The 22,385-nt window shown below is 39.5% G+C and overlaps 1 protein-coding gene across 4 annotated transcripts; it reads left to right on the top strand.

The window, feature by feature from the left end:
• Window positions 1-49: 49 nt before the first annotated feature.
• Window positions 50-19,731, top strand: NCOA4 (nuclear receptor coactivator 4). 4 transcript variants are annotated; one of them, XM_090278380.1, is made up of 11 exons: window positions 50-138; window positions 4,138-4,194; window positions 11,764-11,916; window positions 13,605-13,745; window positions 13,929-14,017; window positions 14,321-14,429; window positions 14,983-15,072; window positions 15,616-15,762; window positions 17,045-18,061; window positions 18,415-18,555; window positions 18,913-19,731. In XM_090278380.1, the coding sequence occupies exons 3-11, from the start codon at window positions 11,779-11,781 to the stop codon at window positions 18,916-18,918; spliced, it is 1,878 nt and encodes a 625-aa protein (XP_090134506.1). In that variant the 5' UTR covers window positions 50-138; window positions 4,138-4,194; window positions 11,764-11,778; the 3' UTR covers window positions 18,919-19,731. The 4 variants fall into 4 exon arrangements, with proteins under 4 accessions (XP_090134506.1, XP_090134504.1, XP_090134503.1 ...); XM_090278378.1 differs by lacking the exon at window positions 4,138-4,194 and having other exon boundaries at window positions 79-138; window positions 15,619-15,762; XM_090278377.1 differs by lacking the exon at window positions 4,138-4,194 and having other exon boundaries at window positions 79-138.
• The last annotated feature ends 2,654 nt before the right edge of the window (window positions 19,732-22,385 follow it).

The raw sequence follows: 22,385 nt of genomic DNA, 5'->3' as shown, positions 1-22,385 counted from the left end.
CTGTCAGACATGTGGCGTGAGAAGTGAGAGGAAGGTTGTGCTATCGCGAGAACTCTTCCTTTAAGCCCTTGGCTTGTGTCAGGCGGTGTGTCTCCATCGAAGGTCACCTCGGATCGCCGGGAATTGCACTGGTATCTGGTAAGAATCGGAGTGGCGGGAAGGACTGGCGCGCCTTCTCCGGCATTCACGCAGCATGCTGCTCGGGGCGCCATGACGGCTATCCTGACCGGCTTGGGCCTGCCCCGCTTGCGGGGCCAGCCTCTTCCTCCACCCACCCGGCCCATGTCCTCCGCCCCCTCCTCCTGTCTGCCTGCCGAACCCGGCCTGTCTTCCTCTCCCCAGCCAGAGACACTCTCGACCTGTGTCCCTCATCTTTCCTGCCCCCGCCCCCCACGACCCTGGCTCTGACAGCACCTTGTTTTTGCTCGCTCTTGCAGTTGTCTCTTGGAGCGAGGTGGGGACCAAAAGTGCCCAGAATATATGAATTCCTAGCCTGTTGGGTGGAAACATGAAGAAGACAACGCTTTTCCCCCCGGCACTCCGTGTGCTCACACAGCGTTACTTATTGCCTCTTGTAATTTGACCAACAATCTCGAGAGGACAACAGTAATCATATAAATAGCCTTATTTGTCATGTGTTATAACGCGGGATCATGTGATCAAGAATAGCAGAAGTCAGTGCTAGGGTCTATCTGATGGCCAAGAACTTTTTTCACCGTATCATTTTGTGTTGTTTTCTAATCAAGGTAAATTTCACCATAGCGTAACTGCAACATTCACTTAGTAATTTGGAAATATGGTTGGGTAAAGATGGGCAGGTAATGATAGTTGGCTTGTTTCTGCACTGCGATCCTAATGTGACATTTCTGAATTTTGAAGAACATCAGACCCTTTGAAGAAGACTTACTTAGATGCTACAGTGGAGGTGGGGCCCCGTGCATGTACTTTGTGGCTTAGGCAAGTTACTTGGTTTGCACTTTCCAAGGTTTCCTAGCTTGCAGATTTGTTAAGATAATTAAGTGAGATAATATATGTAAAGTCTAGTATGGTAACATTTCTATTTTATTTCTCCTTCCCCCTCTTCTATTGAACTTTTGTTCTTTGGTTCCCTAGGGAAAATGCTAGAGGTCTAAAGTTTTATGATATTTTGTGTCTAAGTAAACCTTTACATTATTAATTTTGGGCAAACAGATATTTCAAAGGTGGAAGAGCATGGGGAGCTATGTAAGGAAAGGGAGATGTGATTCTCAAGGGGTGAGGACATATTTTATGTCTCCCCACTCCACCCACCCCCACTTTATTAAATCAGCTTAGCCGTGCCAGAATCTTGGGAACCTGTGTAGGGGCTTCATAAAATTGCACAGGATATTTTGACACATATCCCTCCTCCCATCTGAGAGCCTCTTGGCTAGTGTTTTATAATAATTTCCCCGGGAGAGTAAAGTGTGAGCATACTGGAAGGCATTCAGAGCCACTTAATGCTGCTGATGGACTTTTAAATGTTGGTCTCTTATTTCATAGAATTAGTATTTTCTGCTTAGTTTTTGGTGACTCGGTGCACAGATTCTCTAGATCAGTGATTTTCAACCTTTTTCAATCTTTTGACACACATAAACTAATTACTAAAATTCTATGACACACCAAAAAACATTCTTTTTACTTTTCAGGCAAATAGGTATAATTTTGACTAATTCACACCAGATGACTGTTGTGTTGGCTGTTGTCTTTTTTATTTGACAGTCTACGCAAAAGAGGTCAGTGCTTCTGACTATGTAGTCAGGTATTGCATGTTTTAAAAATTCTTGCGGCACACCAGATGAAAATTACGGCTGTATATGGCAAGTTCACGATTACGTCCTCAGGGACTATCACAGTGTATGTATGTCAGCTTAGGCACTCAGTAAATATTTGTTGAGTGCATACATACAATCTTAATAACTAAATGTAGCAATTTCGTTCATTGAAGACGTGAATAACTGACAAAATAGGTTAAAACTTTTTGCTTGTCTATTTTGTTGTAGATAAGTTAAGTTTTAATACTTGGACGATTACAGATTTCATGAGAACATAATCTTGGGTATATATTGAGTTTTATTTTTGTATTGTTGCTAGTTCTCCAGGCTTTACAGGAAGAAAATTATTTTATCACTTGTTTACGTATGTGGGGGAAAAACACAACATGTTTACCATATAAAATCAGGGATAAAGTGGTATTATTACTGTGATGATAGATAAATAACATGTTTTTTCTGTCCTTGACTATATTATGGTGAGAAATTTCAAGTTGAAATTAGGGCACAGCCCCAGTTTTAAAAGCCTATCAAACTTCTGTGATGTCAGCTGAAATGTCTGGCACTGCAAAATCTGAGTTGGCTGTAAATACAGTAATGACTGTATTAATTGACAAACCTGCTGGTGCTTGTGGATCTGTTCAGCTAAGCTTTGATGGGTCTGGCATCAGAAAAGACACTTTATCTTAGCACCTATCCTGGGATCATGGTTTCAGTAGCAGTACCCTTGCCAGTTTTATCTTGTTTGAAAGAAAACTAAAAGTAATAGAAACACTTCCACTTCTGAAAAAACTTCCTGAACTAGTGAAGACCTTAGTGGGACACCAAGCTGATTATCTATGTTCAAAGCAGAACTGTGCCATACTTATTGTGGCTGGTCTGAATTTAAGCATTTATCATTTACTCATCCATCCATTAATCAAACACGTATTAAGCCTCTTTTGAGTTTCGGGCCACAGCATTGCACAACTCTGGGGACACCCCTCTTTTTCTGTCAATTCAGTAGTGCACAAAGAATGTGAAGGGGATTAGTAATGTCAAGATACTGATACCAGGCTACCTGTTCAGCATTAGGATGTACAAATCCAAATAAGACACAGTCCCTTCTCTTGGAGAGCTCTCAGGCTAAGGAGGTAGATGTGTAACAGTAAGGATAACATGGTACAGGTGTCATTCTGGAAACCTGTACAGATTACAATGGGCCCAGAGGAAGCAGCAGCTAACTGTGTTGGCCAAAACTATTGAAGAATGGGGTGCTTGGTCAGGAAAGGTTTAATAATGGCTGTGACTTGAGCATAGTCAGAAAAGTGGATAGGAAGGAACTGGCATTGCTGGTAGAGAGTGGGAGAGCCAAAATGGACAAGATGAATCAGCCTGGACTCTGCATGGAACAAGCTTTCTGGTGGGTCATGGTGTTGGGGCTGCTCTGGAGAGACTGCAGAAGAGTCAAGCTGAAGCCAGAAAATAGAGAATTTTATTGCCTTATAAGAAATTTGGACTTTATCCTGTAAGCAAAGTGTGAAGCCAGTGGAGAGTTAGAGTTTGTGCTTTCTCTAGATGAGTTGATCTACTAGGAAATGAGACAGAGTAAAAATCTTGAAGCAGAAGAGGAGTAGAATGCTTTATGAATTTTTCCCTTTTAGCACCTAAACATTTTATAAAGATCTAAGGGCAAATAACGCAGCTTAAGGGAGTAAAGAGATGCCTGCAAAATAGTCTGAATGCAGAATTCTAATAGATTTTTAAAATGACATCACATCATTATATTGTGGTAACAGCTAAAGCTGGCTTAAGCTGAAAGAATGAACACTGACTCAGTAATTGTGTATCTCAGTGGGAATTCAACTGAGGGAGAGCTGGAGCATTTAGTGTGTTGATGCCTTGATCATCTTTTAGAAAGGGCATAGAGACCATTGGTTATGAGGTGATGGTCAACATTGTGACTATTTTATAGGGGCACATAAAAGAGAGATCAAAGTTCTTGGCATTAGCTATATTTAATAAACTGAAAATTCCTCCTTTCCCGCCATTGACTGAAAGTACAAAGGGCCATACATTTTAAAATTTTCATCATTCAGAGGTATGTCTAGTTGTTTTTGTTTGTTTGTTTTGTTTTGTATCTTCACAAAATGTTACCTAGTAAAAGTATTTTGAATAAAGAGAAATTGTTTCCTCTTTATTTTTGGTACCAAATGCCTGAAAATGGGATTCAAGAGGCTGTGCATCACGGATAAAGCAGGCTCCTCAACAAACTCTGTTCATCTGAAATCTGAGGGATGCTTAATTGAGGATGGTGGTCGTTAGTGTTCCCTACCCTTTTTTTCCTGAAGATTTTATTTATTTTTAGACATCCACTGGTTGCCTCTCACAAGCCCCCCAGTTGAGGACCTGGCCTGCAACCCAGGTACGTGCCCTGACTGGGTTTCGAACCGGCGACCTTTTGATTCACACACCAGAACTCAATCCACTGGGCCACATCAGCCAAGGCTAGTGTACCCTTTTTTGTTGTTGTTGTGTGGTCTTGCTTTACTATTTACAAAAATAGCTTCATGTGCATAGACAAGAGCAAGCACTTTACATTTAAAAAATTAATTGAAAGGGAATGACAGTACTATCTAGATTTTGTCTTCTAGCCAGTTCGAAGTACCATGGACATGAAAATCATCAGGCAGGAAGTACTAATGTGTGCCAGGCACTGTCCTAACCATTTAACACATATTACTTAATGTAATTCTCATTGACTTTGTTCATTATTATTGTCCCCATTTTACATTGAGGCACAGATTGGTTAAGTGACTTGCCTAAGGTTACACAGCATCTGAGTAATAGAGCCAGGTTTTGTACCCAAAGGGGTCCATCTCCTTAATGACTGTGTATTGTATTATTGCCTCCAGGTAGTGCTCTCAATTTAACTTCTGCAGTCACATTACCTAGAATAGTGCTTGGCATCTAGAAGAAGCTCAGTAGACTTTTGTTTAGTGATAAAGCACCCATGAGTATTAAAAGAGCGCTGGACTGAGGCCGTGTGGGAGTGTGTGTGTGTGTGTGTGTGTGTGTGTGTGTGTGTGAGAACGAACCAAACAGACCCAGGGGTGGGGTAGGGGGTCTGAGGTTACTGGTAGAGGTGTGTCAGAGATGTGAGATGTCTGAGCGCCTGAAGCAAAACCCCAGGGCTGAACCCCAGCTGGGCTGACAGTGATAATCGCAGAGGGAGTCACAAGGTATAGGCCAGAAACATTCCCCATAGTAATTCGGTAAGCTTTGTCCCACGTTTGTTATGTCTCTGTAGTGATTAGCAGCAAAATCCTTAAATCATAAATGTCTTGACGATTCGGGGTGAGGAGGGTTGTGTGGATACACGCTGAACGCTGGAGCAGATGGACCAAAGAGAGGTTGAAGAGGCGCCCCGGGGCTCTGCGAACTCTTTCTGCCGTGAGCGGCTGGGCTGGGGCGGAGATGGAGGCGCCCAGCTGCGAGCTTAGTCATTGTTGCAGCCATTCCTGAGCCTCACTGGAGACTGGCTGGGGTTTCCGGAGGCCTGGAGGGCCGATTGGGCCGACTGAGAGGGCGGAGTCTCCTGCACCACGCCTACGTTTGCGCTCCCGGCTGCTGGTGGCCACCGCCCGTCTGGTGAGCAGGGTGACAATTCGCAGGCTTGGAGACCTTTCCTTAGCCTTGGGCTCTCCTGGCATCTCAGACTGTGGAGACCTGGTCTTCGAGGTATGTTGGCAGCTCAGGGTCGTGACGGGAGCCCTCGGGTTCGGCGGGCCTTGCAGGGCCCTGCGGCCGCACCTGTGCGTATGCATGCTGAGCGGCATGGTGCCCACTCCGAAGCCCAGAGTGAAGCGCGGCTGCGGTTCCCAGAGAGCGCAGGGCCGAGGGCTTAGTAGGGAGACTGTGGCTCTTAAGAAAGTGTACGTGAGTCACTGTTACTTTTGAACTAGATAAGCCTTACTTGGCATTAGATGTTAAAGGCTGGTATTGTGGTCAGTTTTCAGCTCTTCCGGAAAGTTGATTACCTGGGATTGATTGCTCATAGTCACTTTTTTAAAAGTAGACAAATCTGAGAGCGGCAATCTCTGAAGTGTTAACCTTAAAATATGCTCTTGTGAATTTATTATTAGCCTGTTTTTTTTAAAGTTAATGCCTGATCTCTTTATTTATTAATATTATTTTATTTATCTGTTTTTAGAGAGAGGGGAAAGGAGAAAGAGAGGGAGAGAAACATTAATATGTGGTTACCTCTCACACGCCCCCAGCTGGGGACCTGGCGTGCAACCTAGTCATATGCCCTGACTGGGAATCGAACCAGCGACACTTGGCTCGCAGGCCGATGCTCAATCCACTGAGCCACAGCAGTCAGGTGTAGCCTGTTTTGTGTAAAGGATTATTTATTTGTGTGGGTTTAAAAAATTACAGAGAATCGAATTCTGAATATCAGAAATAGCTTGTCTTTATTAATAAAGAATTAAAAATGGGCTGGGGCCAGGATAAGATATATATGACCCTTGAGTTAATGAATATGGTATTAAAAAACCTTTATTTTTTTTAACTTAAGGAGCCTGTGAAGTAAAAAAGATTGAATGCGTAATATTATTTTATAATTTTCCCCTGAAAATTTGTACATACGGTCAGATACATGGTGGACAAGAGTAGGTTTACATTTGTAATACCAACAAACAATACAATAATTAAGAAATAATAATACAAGAATTAATTTTCAGATACTCACAACTGTAAATGTATTTTGTCCACCCCTGTATATGTATTGCCTCATCGAAGATAACCAAGTTGGCAGTTTTTTGAATTAAGTAATCAGCGGAACAGTAGGCATGTTGTGGATTGTGTTTATAGGGCTTGGGGTTCTAGCAGTGATTCAGATGGCAGGAAAATAATTTAAAAATGGGCCTTTTTTAATTCTTTTTTGAGAGGAGGGATAGGTGGGAAGTGGGACAGAGCTATAAGCTGTAGTTAGAGATGATCTGGTCCAAGCCTTCATTCAGACAGACAAATGGAACTGAAAGGTTGTGATACAGGTATGGGATCGGAATCTAGGTCTCTTGTTCCTGTCCTTCATACTTGGCACTGGTATTTGGCAGTGTTTTGATTATTCTGACATCCAAAGGTGCTGTTTATTTTGTTAGCATTATCTAAGGAAGAAGATTCTGAAAAATTTTTATTATGTATTGAGGACTATGAAAATGGACTGAGAATCTTAATGAAAGTTATTCCAATAGTAACCCAAATGGCAATTGGAATGAAAATTTTGGAATGTTAATTTTAAATTCTAGTGTTGATAAATAAAAATAATTTATGGGTGATAAAACAGTAAAGGAAGAATAAGTTGGTCAGAGAGAAAATCCAGGCCTAGACCCCAAATTCCACTTTATGGCTGTGGCTCTTCCAATGGGTAATTTAAACTCTCTGGGCCTTTGTGGCTTCATCTATAAAATTACAGTAGTATACTAAGAGATAGTGAGGTTTTTCCAACCTCAAATTGTGGTTTATGTCAGTTATAAGTGAGTCATAACTCTGGAAATTTTATGGTTAAACCGTATGATAATGACTTCACTCCTTTTGTGGTTAGTTGCTTAATTCTGGTTCTGTGATCTTAAGATTTGACAAATAGATTTGTGTAAAACATTGTGCAAATATGGCATATAGAGTTTTCCTCTGAGGAAAACTCCAGGTTTTCCTGGAGCTTTCTTGTTTGAAAGATATGTGTGTTTCTCCCTCCTTACCCCTCAAAGCCTAGGACAGGAATCCTAGAGGCAGGGAAATTCTAGAAAGCACTTGAACTTTTATCATTGTTTCAAAAAATATATTTGAGGCAATCTTCTTTGGAAGGTGGTAGGACAGTAGTTTGTATTGTAAAGGTGAATATAAGAGACATTTTTAGTAGTCTTTCATTGATTTCAGTTTTAGAATTAGAGCTGATTTGGTTCAATCTTTTCACAGGTTAGAAAACAGGCAAAAGTGTGCATACTTAGTTTAGACTGTTGAGTTAATAAATGGCTAAATGATAATAAGCCAGGCCCCCTCACTTCGAAGCCTTTTCTAGCATCAGTGCTGCTTTCTATAGTCCAAAGGTGGAAGTTTATAAGGTTCCCATAACTCAGGTAAACATAATAACAATAAACACAGTATTAAAAAATACAGTGTGCAGGGGCTGGGTTAAGTGCTTATACGCAGATAATGTCTCACTTTAACTTCACTGCAGCTCTTTGTAGCTACTATTATTTTCTTCATTTTTTTTCCCCCCCAGAGGAAATTGAGGCCAGAGAAGTTAAGTTCATGGGTTCTCAAGCTTGTGAATGCAGCTGAAACTCTGGTTTGTCAGGTCCCAGAGTTATCTCTTAACTATTATGCTTGCTACATTGGTGCTGGAACCTGAAACAAATGGTGAATTGTTGAGAATGGCAAATGTGAACTAGGTACCTCAGACAAGTCTCTCTGGATATGGCATTTCACAAAGCTAGCTCAAGCTTCACCTAATTGTGATTGGAGTTCACCTGTGTAAGTGGGGTTCTTGATTTCAGCTCTGAGTACAAGAGGGCAAGCAATAGACAGCTCCCATCTGAAAGCTGTTGTGGAAGCCCCATAGGGAGGAGGGGCAGAGCCAAGGGCAGCAAAGGGACAAGCATCCTGGGACTGGTCATAAGGAAATGAAATAGGTTTTCTGAGTGGCTGACAAGTGGGCTCTCAAGACCTTGTTCTAACAAGATGACTGTTTTGAAGAATAACGCTCATTTTAATTTGAAAACTTGATAAGTATGTGGGGAAAAAGTTTTGTAACTTTTAAATCTTATCCTACCTTCTGTTTGTAAGTGTACTTTTAGCCGTATTCTACTCTAGGGAGTTGTATAGTGCTTGTGATTGAATTGAGAAGACTTACTTTAGGGATCTAGTAATACAGTCAGCACTGTATGCATTTGAATTTGTCTCCCATGTGACCTAGAACTTTGGGTTTTTTAACATTATGAAGCAACATTTTTAACTTAATTTTATTGATTAAATTTTATACTGTGCCAGGCATTGTGGCATTTCACGTAAATGGTGAGGACCTAAGAGAAGGAAATTTAGCACAGGTGACATTTGGTTAATGCATTTGAAAGACAGCCAAACATTCCTTGCATATAACTAACCTAAGTACAAAGTGAATTGGTTTGTGGTAACGCAGGACACGCCAACTCTCCAAATCTGAGCCAGCATTTCACTTTTGTTACGCAGGCATTTTTCAGAGTCCCTACAGTATGTGCCACAAGTATGCTAATGCCTGTTGCCTTTATGTACAATAGGGCAGCTTACAGTATGAAAAGGAAGGCAGAAAAGTAGGTACAGCTGGTGTTTCAAGGGTTGGAAAAAATTTTAAGAATTCCTGTCAAATCTCAGGTAACAGTCTGAGGTAACAAAATAACAAGGGAAACTTAGAATGTTTGCTGAATCTTTGGTTTCTTATAGGAGGTCTGTAGTTCTTGAATGTGAATCTTTTGCTGAGATGGTCACAAGAAAGCCTACTGTAGGGCTTCTTCCTCTCACTGCTTTATTTTTGAGGGTGGGGATCACACTGTTGTCCCTTTTATGCTTCTAGCTGGCTACCTGTCCCTCAACCTAGGCCTGAAAATGCAGTTTAAGCCAAAGTTCCCTTTGTTTCAGATGAGCAGTCAGCCATTTCAAGGACTACATTGGGTATAGGCTGCTGTTCAGTTGAAAACTAGCTTTGAGGTCATTGCCTTCAAGACTGTTGGAAAGTTTGTTCATATATAGCCTCAGTTACACGTGTCCTGTTAATCCTCCTCCTCCTACTTGGGTTATTCTGAACTAGCTTAATTCTTCTCTTTGACTTGTCTACAAATATTTGAGAAGAGACTTCTCTTATCAAGGCTAAACAGCTTCCCTTCTAGAGAAATTTTTCATGGTTTTGAGGCCTCTTTTCCATTTCTAAATGCTTCTTTTCAAAGTGTGTTATGCAGAAAGAAATTTCAAATATAGTCTAATAAACATGGACCAGATTAGTCCTATGACAATCAATATGCTTTTGATGAATTGAGTCAAATAGTGAGTGTATAGGTTATTTTCCTCTCAGACCCAGCACACTGCTACCTCATATAGGGCTCACATTCAGTTAAAAATCTCCATCCTTTTAAAAATTTATTCTCGCGCTGGCTGATGTGGCTCAGTGGATTGAGTGCTGGTCTGCGAACCAAAAGGACGCCAGTTTGATTCCCAGTCAGGGCACATTCAGGTCAGGTTCCCCAGTTGGGGGTGTGAGAGAGGCAACAGGTTGATATATCTCTCACACATGGATGTTTCTCTCCCTCTCTTTCTCCTTCCCTTCTACTGTCTCTAAAAATAAATAAAATCTTAAAAAAAATTTTATTCTCCTCTACTTTGTCCTCCCCCATTCAACTTAAAAATATTTACATTTTATTTTATAAGACTTAACAGCTTTGTGGATATTGTTTTGGAATCTGTTTCTTTCACAGTTCCATGTTATCACCAACTTAAATGTCTGCCTTCTGTGTTTTCATTCAGGTCATTAGGGAAAATAGTTAAGTAATTGGGAAAAACAGGAACATACCTCTAAAATCTTTATAGACTGGCTTCAGTCCATTATCCTTTCACTACTTTGTAAAAAAATTAACCTTATGATTTAATCTCTATTTAGCCTGTACTCACTTTCACTTTGTCCACAAAGATAGCATACAACCTTGTCACAGGTCTTAACTGTTGTCCAGATATATCGTGTCTACAACACTACATTGGCTGGTCAGTTTAGTAAAAGTATCCAAGAAGGAAATCACTTCAGTGTAGTAGGACTTAATGAATGCATTTTGAGCTATAGCAATCACTGCTTTCTTTTTCTAAGTTTTCAAAAACCAACTTTGATTCTAGATCTATCCAGGATAGACACCAGTGGCTTCTGTTAAGCTTTGCTTCATTGCATTTCTGAGGCTCTTCTGTCACTGTCTCATATTATTATATCATTCGTTATGTGCAGTTCTTTCCACTTCCTTTTCTTACCTCTTCTAAACCTAATCTTATTAGAGAACCCAGTGTCACTAATTTCTGTAGGTACCTCCCATATGTCAGAATCCTATGCAAAAGTCTTTATTTTGTTTTTCTTGAAAAGGCTTTGTAGAAGCATACCCTTTAAAGATTTTTATTTATTTGTTTGTTTAGCAGAGAGGGGAAGGGAAGGGAGGGAGAAAGAGAGGGAGAGAGGGGAAGGGAAGGGAGGGAGAAAGAGAGGGAGAGAAAATCAGTCAACTTCCTCTTGCACACCCTGCAAACCTGGCCTGCAAACCAGGATTATTCCTTGACTGGGAGTTGAACCGGCAACCTGTCGGTTCACAGGCTGGTTGGTGCTCAATCCACTGAGCCATACCAGCCAGGGAAAATATACGTTCTTGAGAACTTCCTAGCTATGAAGAAATAAATTTCTAAGTTGTTCCTAAATTTTAAAAATTACATAAAAAATAAAAAACCAAAAACTGTCCTCTCAATAAATTTCAATAAATGCGAGATCTAAACAGTGTTCTAAACTGTTTATCAAGCTTTTTTTTTTTTCCCAAGGTAATTATGGATCCCTCTAGACCTTTTAGTCTTGACCTCTAAATCTGTGAAATAAGAACACATGCCCCATATGACTCCTGTGTGTTATAACTAGAAGTTTACACTAACATTTTGGTGTATTTTTTCAGAAATATCTGTTCACGTGTAAAATGTTGCTAAAGTAGGTGCATTGGATTTTATGGCAGGAACAAAGTAGTGGTGGGCAGAGAGAGGAGGAAGTATTTATTAAGAATATACAATGACTATACTATGTTCCAGGTCCTGTGTTGGAAGTAATCTAAGCAGTTAGTAAATGGGAGCTGATTGGAATGATCATTTGGGAGATAATTGACAGGTGGTTATTGGTTGTAATTCTGGTGCAATTTGGATTTTTTTTTTTTTTTTTTTTTCTTTTAAGGGAACAGTGAGCAGAATGAGTACCTCACAGGACCAGAATAGCTCCAGTAAGAGAGAACCTCTTTTGAGGTGTTGTGACGCACAGAGGGACTTGGAGCTTGCTATTGGTGGTGTTCTCCGGGCTGAACAGCAAATTAAAGATAACTTGAGAGAGGTATGATGTATGCATTTCTCTTCCTGTGTCTGGACTCTTAGGACAGGGATGATTAGAGCATGGGCAAGGGCTTGGCTTCTCAGTGCCAAACAGGAAGTGTCACCCCATGCCTCACATGGTCTGCCTGAAATGTTGATGTCTTCAATTCCAAAGGGAAATAAAGCAGATATTAGAAGAGTCTGGAAAACCTTGTACCACCTTAGAGAATTACTTCAGCATGTGTTTTTTATTGCTTTTTGGTATGGTCCCTGTGCCAAGCACTGTCATCAGTAAAAAAATAAAATGAATGAGCATTATACTTGTACTGCTCATTTGTATTCTTGATGCATAAAGGATGGCACTACATCCTGTCCCCTACCATCTTTTAACTTGGTGGTAGCATGGTTCTGCTGGTAGTGTGGTTCTGTAAATGGACTTTATTAGAGCAAGTTGGAATGAAGTATTGGGTTGGCCAAAAAGTTCATTTGTTTTTTTCCATAAGGTGGCTGTTACTAGCGTTTAGTTGTCTTTAACTTCATTTGAGAAAATTTTGTTAGATTGTACTGTGACAGCTGTCATAGCATGCATTTAAAAAAACTTATCAAAACTGGTGCATTTTTGTGTAGCCATTTTAATATTGAAGATGGAAGAAAATAAGCAACATTTTCAGCATATTATGCTTTATTATTTCAAGAAAGGTAAAGACGCAACTGAAATACAAAGACTGTGCAGTGTGTGGAAGAAGGTGCTGTGACTGATTGAACATGTCAAAAGTGGTCTGCAAACTTCTGTAGAGATTTCTCACTGAATGATGCTGCATGGTTGGGTAGACCAGTTGAAGTTGATAGCCATCAAATCGAGACATTAATTGAGAAAATTGATGTTATACCACACAGGAGATAGCTGACATACTCAAAATATCCATATCAATAAAGTATTTGGTGAAAATGAAAAATGTGCCTTTTATTTTATGGGAAAAAACCATATGGACTGTTTGACCAACCCAATATGTTTGACCTGTTGGCTTAAGAGTATTCTTATTGGTGAGTGGGTGGACCAAGTAGTAGTATATAACTTTGAAATACAACTTTATTATACAGAAAAAATGTGTTTTAAAAGTGTTTTTAATGTGGATTCTCATGGATAATTTCTAGCCGTTTTGACTTTTTCCCTTTAGGATTTTTATATTTACCCCTCTTTGAATCACTGTTTATGCTTCCAGAAACATTTAGTTTATAATTTCACTTAAATTGTCTACCCTACTGGTCTCTGGTTATTTACATGCAGTGGCACATCTCTATTACATTGACCTACTGTAAATGGATTGCTCATTTGTAGGGTGAGAAAGACATAAAGTATAAAACTGAAGGGATCACTATTACCTGACACATTCTTGTATTTTCTCTTGATCTCTTTGGGACACCTAAAGTAAACCTGATCCTCTTAGGAGAAGTATGGTAGGAGGATTTTAGAGCATAAGTATGCCTTATGGCTGGAATTCTTAAACTGGGTCCTTGGGCCTTTGGGACACTAAACCGAGAGCTTGTAGGCACAATTTTGAATATAGACATTTTTCTGTAGAGATTTTCTGTAGATATCATTAGATAGCTGAAAGGATTTTTGACTCTCAAAAATTTAAGAACCTCACTGTTTTGTGGGAGCAGTTTTTGTGCTTTTTAACTGTAGTGAAGCTAATATGTGTTTCCTAGATCAAAGCTCAGATTCACAGCTGCATAAGCCGTCACTTGGAATGCCTTCGAAGCCGTGAGGTGTGGTTGTATGAACAGGTAGATCTCATCTATCAGCTTAAAGAGGAGACACTTCAGCAGCAGGCCCAACAGCTCTACTGGGTAAGGTGGCTGCAAGGCTATAATTGCTTTCAGTATGGTTTATGGTTTCTAGAGAATGTCTTTCCTGTATTGTAGCCTTAATATAGATCAGACAAAAGTTTAATCTCAAGTGCTATTTGTTAACTTTGATACATTTGATGCTTTTAGTATCATTGTGGCTAGATGGTTTCATTTTTCTTATAGTTACTGGGCCAGTTCAATTGTCTTATTCATCAACTGGAATGCACCCAAAACAAAGATCTAGCCAATCAAGTCTCTGTGTGCCTGGAGAGGTAAAGACAATTTTAGCTTGTTTTGATTTTTAGCTCTTTGACTTCGGTATATTAAAACAAAGTCAGTTTTGTAACTCATTGCATGTGTTGAATTTAACTTTACTTTTCTGTTCCTGTAATAAGATCATCTAGCTTTATATTTTTAATATTATACTTGGTGCATGGTTAAGTCATCTACCTTTGGTTAAGAGTCTTAGCAAAGTACAGTCATTTCTCATAATTCACAATTTGACTTTTGTTTTGGGTGAAGTCGAAATAGATATTCCTTAAAAATAGCAACGTTTTATGTATTTTTTTATCCAGACTGGGCAGTTTGACCCTCAGACCTGAAGATTCGACTATCCTACTTTTTGAAGCAGACACAACTGCTCTGCGCCAGGCCATCACAACGTTTGGGTCCCTCAAGACCATCGTATGTAATGTTGATCTCAGATAGTTCATAGTGTGCTTCTTAGGCCTGTGGTCTCAGAGATGGTAGTAAAAACAGCACATTTTTACCATGAATAGTGGCTTTCTTGAGAATTTGATGAACTTCAGAAATTTCATGTTCTGATTAAGTTGATGGAGCATTATGGCTGGTAGTTCTTAGAATGTGGTATTGATTCATGGGTAATCTCAAGAATTCATCTTCTAACTCTTTAAATACCTTTGACATATTTCATATAAAATTTATGGCTTGGTTTTTTTTATAAAGAACCAAACTTAGTCTCATTTGGGTCTTGTTAAAAGTAGTAGTACTACCAATTGTGGTAAATTTCTTGTATGGTGATAGTTATGTAGTAGATTGAAAATTCTCAGATTTGATAACTACTTTGTAGGTCATTGAATTTAGTATAAAGAATATTTATTCTATAGAAATGGTAATGCTTTGCTTAATACTTTTGAAATTTATGAATTATAATTTCACTTTTTTGGTATGAAAGTATAGCATTAATAAACACGATTATTTTGCTTTTATTTTATAGCAAATTCCTGAGCACTTGATGGCTCATGCTAGTTCATCAAATATTGGACCCTTCATGGAAAAAAGAGGCTATATCCCATTGCCAGAGCAGGTAAAATATAATTTTGTTTCTGATACCTGAGTCATTACTTGGCTAAAATTTCTTTTGGGCTTTGACTAAATTATCTTTTTTTTTGCTGCCATATATTTGTAAAAAGGTACCAGTGGCAATGAATTAGTTGATATAATTAAATGCTTTCTTTGAGACTGAATGTCAGATAGAAATGCAGGGTTTTTATAAGTGCTGAGTAAGAGAAAGTTACTGTTATCAATTAGTTCATAAGAAATTGTCATCAGCTCTGATTGTGTTGGTTCTCTCTTGGGGATCCTCTCCTTTATAATTCATAGGGATGATATACTTCTAAAGGCAACTGGAATATTGGTTTCCAGACATTTTGAGTTGAGAAGAACCCTAGAGCTCAGCTATACTCCTTGTTTTATAATTGTGAAAATGGAGGCTTAGGGAAGTCATATAATTTGTGAAGAAGGGTCAGTGCCAAGCTAAGATCAAAGAGCTGGGGTCTCCTGCTTTCCTGGTGAACTTTATGTTGCACTTGACATTGCCTTGTTAAGTAGCAAAGTATTATGTGATTAGCAGAAGTCAGCATCCAGCACCACAGCCGTCCCTCTCAGCGAATGGCTCCTTGGAAGCAAATCAGCCAGTGGTCATCAGACTTCTTACACACCCAGCACCAATTTGCAGGACTGGCTCACCCAAAAGCATGCCTTGGAGAATAGTCAGGTGGGTTGCTGCTTTATTGTTTCTGAGGTAGATGTAGTGGTAGATGGGGTTAGTTACTAACAGATAATACGTTTTTGGTTAGTTTTTAGTTCTGGTCTGGAAACATGTATTTTTAATAATTTTTAATAACAATAGTGACATTTCTTCACTATTGATAGAAAGTTTAGGAAAAAACTATATAAAGAAATACAAACCCATTATCCCAACATTCAGAGATAATCACTGTAACATTTTTATTTATATACTTCATTTTTCTATACATACATACACTTTAAAATCATACTGTTTTGGTTAGTAGATGTTTTTCACTAACAGACCATGAATATACTTCTCTGTCATTTAATTCCTTCCATAAAATCCTTAATAGTATATGTTTTATTGATTGGTTGTAACTTAATCTCCAGCTTTTCTGGATATAAACAAAGTTCCTCTAAACATTCAGGAGCTAATTATTTCTGTACCTTCTTTGTTAGTTCCTTAGGAGTAAATTCCTAGAAATTGCATTAGTAGAGTACAGTTTTAGATACATATTGCCCACTTGGCTTTCCAGGAAATTGATACCAATTTCTTTTCCCACCAGCAGAATACCAGGTGTACTTGCTTCACAGAAAATTCTCTAGTAGTAGTAGTCATTTGTAAGCTTTAAAAAAAAAACAAATTGACAATAAGTAACAATTTTGTTTTGAATTTCTTTATTAAGGAAATAAGTGTTTTTCATGTTTGTTAGCCTTTTTTATGATTTGCCTAATCATAGGTTTTGCTCATTTTTGTCTTTATTAATAAAGGCATATTATGTTAGAACTAACTTCTTGTTCTATCTTGCTAGAAATGCTTTCCTCTGTTTGCTTTTAATATTTTTCAGTTTTTTAATTGCAGAAAATGATTTTTTAAAAAGATTTTATTTTTAAAGAGAGGGGAAGGGAGGGAGAAACAGAGGGAGAGAAACATCAGTGTGTGGTTTGCCTTTCACGTGCCCCTACAACTGGGGACCTGGCCCACAACCCAGACATGTGCCCTGACTGGGAATCAAACTGGTGACCCTTTGGTTCGCAGGCTGGTGCTCAGTCACTGAGCCACACTAGCCAAGGCTGAAAATGATATTTTTTTGTATTTAAATATGTATTTTATTATTGCAATAGAGCAACCCCTTGTCTCTTGGCTTTGTATACTTAAATTTAGAAACATTGGGTAATGCAGTAAACAGGCAAAGAGAACTCTTGTCATTGAATACCAGACTAGTCACAATGTTCTGGTGAACTAATATTGTGTACTTTTTGTGTAGACTTCTGCCAGAGCCTGCAATTTCTTTAATAATGTGTGGGGCAACCTAAAGGGCTTGGAAAACTGGCTCCACAAAAGTAAGCATGAAGAAGTTCCTGAAAAACTAAGTTATCAAAAGGGTAGCAGTGATTCTACCACCAGTTCTTACTCCATTGATACTGAAAAGGTTGAGAATCTTGAGCTTCTTGATCAAGAGGAGATGGATCTTTCTGATTGGCTGGTGACTCCCCAGGAGTCCCCAAAGCTGGAGAAGCCTGGGAATGGCAGCTGTGAAACCAGTGCGAAGTTTAAGCTCTTGTTCCAGGTGTTCCAGGAGTCCTATAATGTGAACGATTGGCTTGTCAAGACTGATTCCTGTACCAGTTGTCGGGGCAACCAGCCCAAAGGTGTGGAGATTGAAAACCTGGGCAATCTGAAGTGCTTGAATGACCATATGGAGGCCAAGAAGCCCTTGCCCACTCCCAGCATGATTATTGAGGATTGGCTTGTCCAGAACCAGCAGGACCCATATAAAATCGAGGAGGTCTGCAAAGCCAATGAGCTCTGTACAAGCTTTGCAGAGTGTGTGTGTGATGAAAATTGTGAGAGGGAAGCTGTTTGTAAATGGCTGCTGGAGAAAGAAGGAAAGGATAAAAATGGTATGCCTGTGGAACCAAAATCTGAATCTGAGAAACATATAGATTCCCTGAATATGTGGCTCTGTCCTTCCAGAAAAGAGGCAACAGAACAAGCTAAGACACCAAAGGCAATGGCTCCTTCTAGAATTGCTGATTCCTTCAAAGTGATAAGGAACAGTCCCTTGTCAGAGTGGCTTATCACACCCTCATGCAAAGAAGGACATCCCAAGGAAGTGCCAACAACTGAGGACCAAGCTGGCAAACAAAAGTTTACAAGCCCTGTGGTCTCTTCCTGGTCTCCCTTTAACACAGCTGACTGGGTCTTGCCAGGAAAGAAGACAGGAAACCTCAACCAGTTATCCTCAGGAGAAGATAAGTGGCTACTTCGAAAGAAGGCCAAGGTGAGCACAGACATCAAAATAGCACCATTTAAAATGTAGTTACTAGATTTTTCCTTTCTTAATCCCAGACCTTGCAAATGGCCCAGATCCTTAAACATGTTAAATACACATGTTAGCAACAGACTGGAGAATTTATGATTATGCAGACTGAAGTTTTTGTGCATTTTCTCAGTTCCCAATCCCCATCTCGTGGGGTGGGGGAGGAGGGAACCCCAGCCTATTTTATTGCTATTTATGGAAAAGGTATAGGGGCAGAGGAATCAGTTGTCACCTTTGCTCTTTTTAGAGAGAATGCCCAACATTTTATTCTTTCTAGACATTTTGTAACAACCCACCCTTTTCTCTTCTTGCAGGAAGTATTACTTAATTCACCCCGACGGGAGGACCATAACTTCCCCCCGGACCGTTATGGCCTCCCAGCAGTTTGTGATCTCTTTGCCTGTATGCAGCTTAAAGTTGATAAAGAAAAGTGGTTGTATCGAACTCCTCTGCAGGTGGGTACATGCTACTAGTGTAAATATTACTTTACTGCTCATAAATGTTTTGTCATGTATGAATTCATACTTTGCCGATTGAACCATAATCATATTAATCGAATGAATTAGGCAAGTAAGGGTGGGAGAGAGAGAAATCATAAAATTTCGTGTATTTCACCTGAACTTGCTTAACAAAACTAGGTCATACTTAAAAGTGACCTTTCAAGATTTAGTTAGTTGTGTCAGGGGCATTTTTAGAGCCTGTGTGGATTCTAATAGCTTATTGAGAAATGAATGAGCCAGCACTTTAAGCTGGGGAGAAATGTTTTTATCCTACAGTGAAGTGACTTTTTATCGGTGGGCTTTTCTTTACAGATGTGAAGAAATGGAGTACTAGAGTCAAGCAACTCTTCCACGAATTATCACACTTCATGAGCCAAGTGACAGCAGCTTGCCAAATCATTGTGTTTCTGGGTGTGACCAGTCAGCTTAGTTCCTTTCCTGCCTAATGTTGAATTAATTAAGAAAAATAAGTCATCAAATTATAAGTTATTGTGTAAAAGAAAAAGCTGTTTGTTGATAGCTGAGGTGATTCAGTTCCTTCTTACAAAGTATTAACTCAATTCACCCTTACACTAGAAATGCAGCATCTTGGTGGATATTTCTTTCATAAGCCTCCATGGCTCCTTGCATTGGGTTGTTACTAGTACATTAAAACACTGTAGTTTAAAAAATGAAATAGTTCATTTATCAAGATGTTGATTAAAGCTAGTGAACTTCTTTAATCTTCCGATTATCCTTTTTAGATGTTTCCTTTGCTGTGGGTTTTCTTCCATTCATGGTGGAAATCATTATTTCTTCTGTTTAATTAATATATAGTATATTTCACAAAAATAATTAACCTTAAGGATATAGTGATTTTTTTTTTTTTAAACCAAAATGTGTATCAACATCTTGGCAATTTTTGACAGTACTACAAAACATTTAGCTCACATGTCAGATTTTACATTATTTTCTTTTGGAAGAAATTTAGCTACTACAGATTTTTTATTTCCTTCTCTAAATGTCATATCTAGTGAGCTCTTTTAGAAGGGCTCTGTCTGAATTGCTTCAAGACAATCTCCTGATAGTCATAACCTCTTTGAAGAAATAAAGGCAAGAGCCCCAGTGCTGACTAATCAAAGAGCAAAAACATGTTGGAAATGTAGTACTTGAACTATTCATTATCCTAAACTAAGGGTTGGTTATTGGTGCATCCTGTGTAAAATGGAAGTTGAGCTTGACACCTATCTGGTGCTTTTAACTAGGGTTAAATTAAATGTCCTCTTACTGTAAGCACAGTGTACCTTTACCTCTAAAAGTATAATGCAGTGACATTTTAGAGAACAGGTCGTTTTGAACACTTGTGCCTTGGGGTGTTTATTGAAGCTTTATAAAAACTGATGCTTTTTTCAAGATCTTTAAAGTCATGTCCATACTTTAAAAAGTTTCTCTGTAGGAGAGAAATGGTATTTATACTGTTTTTAAATTCTGTGACATAACTCCTTTTTACCAGGCCTTTAAATTGTTAAGCCACTCAACTTGCCTTGGTATGTAGTATTGGAAATACTTTTAGATTTTGTGATGTTGTTATCTAGAAAGCCCTCTTGGGGAAATTCCACAGTCTGAGTGTCATTTGCCATACAGCTTCACTGGAATTTTTGAACCACAGCTGAAAAACAGCCCTCTTTTATTTTTAGTTGCCCCTGCCCCTGCACCATTTAGAATTTTAATAAAGGTGGTGGGTAAAAACTTGAGGAGCCATTCCATTATCTTAGATTATAGGAAACTTTGTAGTTTTTGAGCTTTAACAGTGTGTAGTCCTAAATTTATATTAATTACTATGCTAATGAGTATGTAAAACAGTCTTTAGCATTGATGCATTTTGTACCTCCCCATTAAAAGCATTAACAGTCAGAGTTGTGTGATTTTTAAAAGTACCTTGTAACAAAATATTCTGTCATGTTATATAAAAGATAACTTTTGGTTAGTAGTACAGTTGATAAACAACATAAAAAAAATTTTATATTCAATAAAATACCAATGCATTTTATGAATCTTAAATTAGCAAGAACAGATATATTGTTACTGTTAGATTTGTGCCTGGAGGAAGGGAGGAGTCGGGTGAACCAGTTCAAAGCCTTTGTTGAAGGATGTTCAAGCAGGTGGGCTGAGTCCAGGCAGCCTGGAGCGCCAAGCAGAAACAGAGCAGGGTTTTTAAGGGGTGGGAGAGTTGGCGGGACTTTCAAAAGTCCAAATGGAGCTAGTGATTGATAGGGAAGTTACTAAAATCTTGTCAGCAGAAAAAGATAACTTTGTTAAGCAGGATAACCACAGGGCATAGGCAGTTACTGGGGGCAGCAGATTTACTTGGGGCTTGCTGAAACGAGACCTGAATTATAAGAACCCTTTTTTAAAAAAAATTTTTATAAAGACTTTATTTTTATAGAGGGGAAGGGAGAGAAATACCAGTGTGGGGTTGCCTCTCATGTGCCCCCAACTGGGGACCTGGCCCGCAACCCAGACATGTGCCCTGACTGGGAATCGAACCAGCGTCCCCACTGAGCCACACCAGCCAAGGCAGTCAGAACCCAGGTCTCATACCTAAGTTTCCTGCCTTTGTTTTATTGGTTCTGGGGAGTTGGGTTTAAGGTCAGTTTTCTGAAACTTCTTCAAGCTGAAATTAGGAGATAGAGCTGTCCCTATATTCTTGGGGTGTAGGCTCATATGGAGAGACCCAGATAGCAGCCTGTAACCGACGACTTGGTTCATGGCAGCCTGTACTGTCCTGTGGACAAACTTATTAGAAGGCGTAAGAGAGACCTACTAAGAGAAAAAAGCAGATGATTATTATTGGGGTTATTAAAGGTACTAGTATGGCTTGGAGGGGAGAAGAGAAATAGGAGGTCTTGAGCCAGGAGGGGTCACTGGCAGCATTTATTTCTGCGCGTTTTATGATGTATTTTCTTTTAAAACTTGAAATCTTCCACAACCTACCTACTAGTGTTGACAAACACACACATCTGGTTTACCAGAGGCATGTTTCACCTGCCTCAAGCAGCTAAGGAGGTGAGAGACCAGGCTATCTCTAAAAGTACCAGTGGGGGGTGGGGTGGCAGGGGGAGGTGGGCTTGGAAGTAGGTTGTCCTGCCTGCCCTGCTCTGCTCAGGAAAGGAACTGGAGAAAAGTGGCTGAGATTATAGGCTCGGGCCTCAGGTGAAAATGGCCTGAGTTTTAAGTGTCAGTTTTTTTTCTCTCTTAGTGAGGCAGGCATCCTTTTGTTTCTGTAACCAGTAATGAATTTGAGTAGGGAGTTAATTACCCTCTTGTTCCCAGGACCTAGAAACCTCTTGTGGGATTAGATGGCAGCTTGGCTGGCAAATTTAACATTGCCGCTGCTTGCAGCTCTTACAAGGAGTGTTCAGATGCAAATTGAGTTGCTAAAAGCTTCCTGGGGAAGAGAGATACTGCAATGATTTAAACTGACTTTTCTCCTGGTCAGGCTTAGAGGCAGGAAAGGCCAAGGAATCCATGTGGTGGGTCAAATGTGCTGTTAACCTTTGGTCATTTCCAACTCACATGTCTCGGTTTCTCCCGAATATCTAAAATAGCCAAAGGGGATCAGAGTGCTGGGCGACCAGCTCTTATTTTGCATGTCCCCGCATGAGTCAGTTATATTACAGCGCTGGGAGTTCCCTATGAAGCCCCTGCACGTCTTAGGGATTGACCCCAGACCTCTCCCTGAGGCTCCAACTCATGTAGGAACTTGGGCCAGAGGGAGAAAGTGCCTCTTCTCTTCGGAGCCTGGG

The sequence above is a fragment of the Furipterus horrens genome, unplaced genomic scaffold (genome assembly GCF_987537825.1).
Source record: "Furipterus horrens unplaced genomic scaffold, mFurHor1.1.pri manual_scaffold_5, whole genome shotgun sequence".
NCBI classification, from domain to species: domain Eukaryota; kingdom Metazoa; phylum Chordata; class Mammalia; order Chiroptera; family Furipteridae; genus Furipterus; species Furipterus horrens.
This window is presented reverse-complemented; position numbering and strand designations above follow the sequence as displayed.

What these genes read in the sequence shown, in the direction of transcription:
- NCOA4 (XM_090278380.1), top strand. Translation starts at nt 11,779, where the DNA reads ATGAGTACCTCACAGGACCAGAATAGCTCCAGTAAGAGAGAACCTCTT. An exon ending in AGGCCCAACAGCTCTACTGG is followed by an intron (nt 13,746 to 13,928) that starts GTAAGGTGGCTG and finishes TTTTTCTTATAG; the next exon opens with TTACTGGGCCAGTTCAATTG. An exon ending in ATGCCTTGGAGAATAGTCAG is followed by an intron (nt 15,763 to 17,044) that starts GTGGGTTGCTGC and finishes CTTTTTGTGTAG; the next exon opens with ACTTCTGCCAGAGCCTGCAA.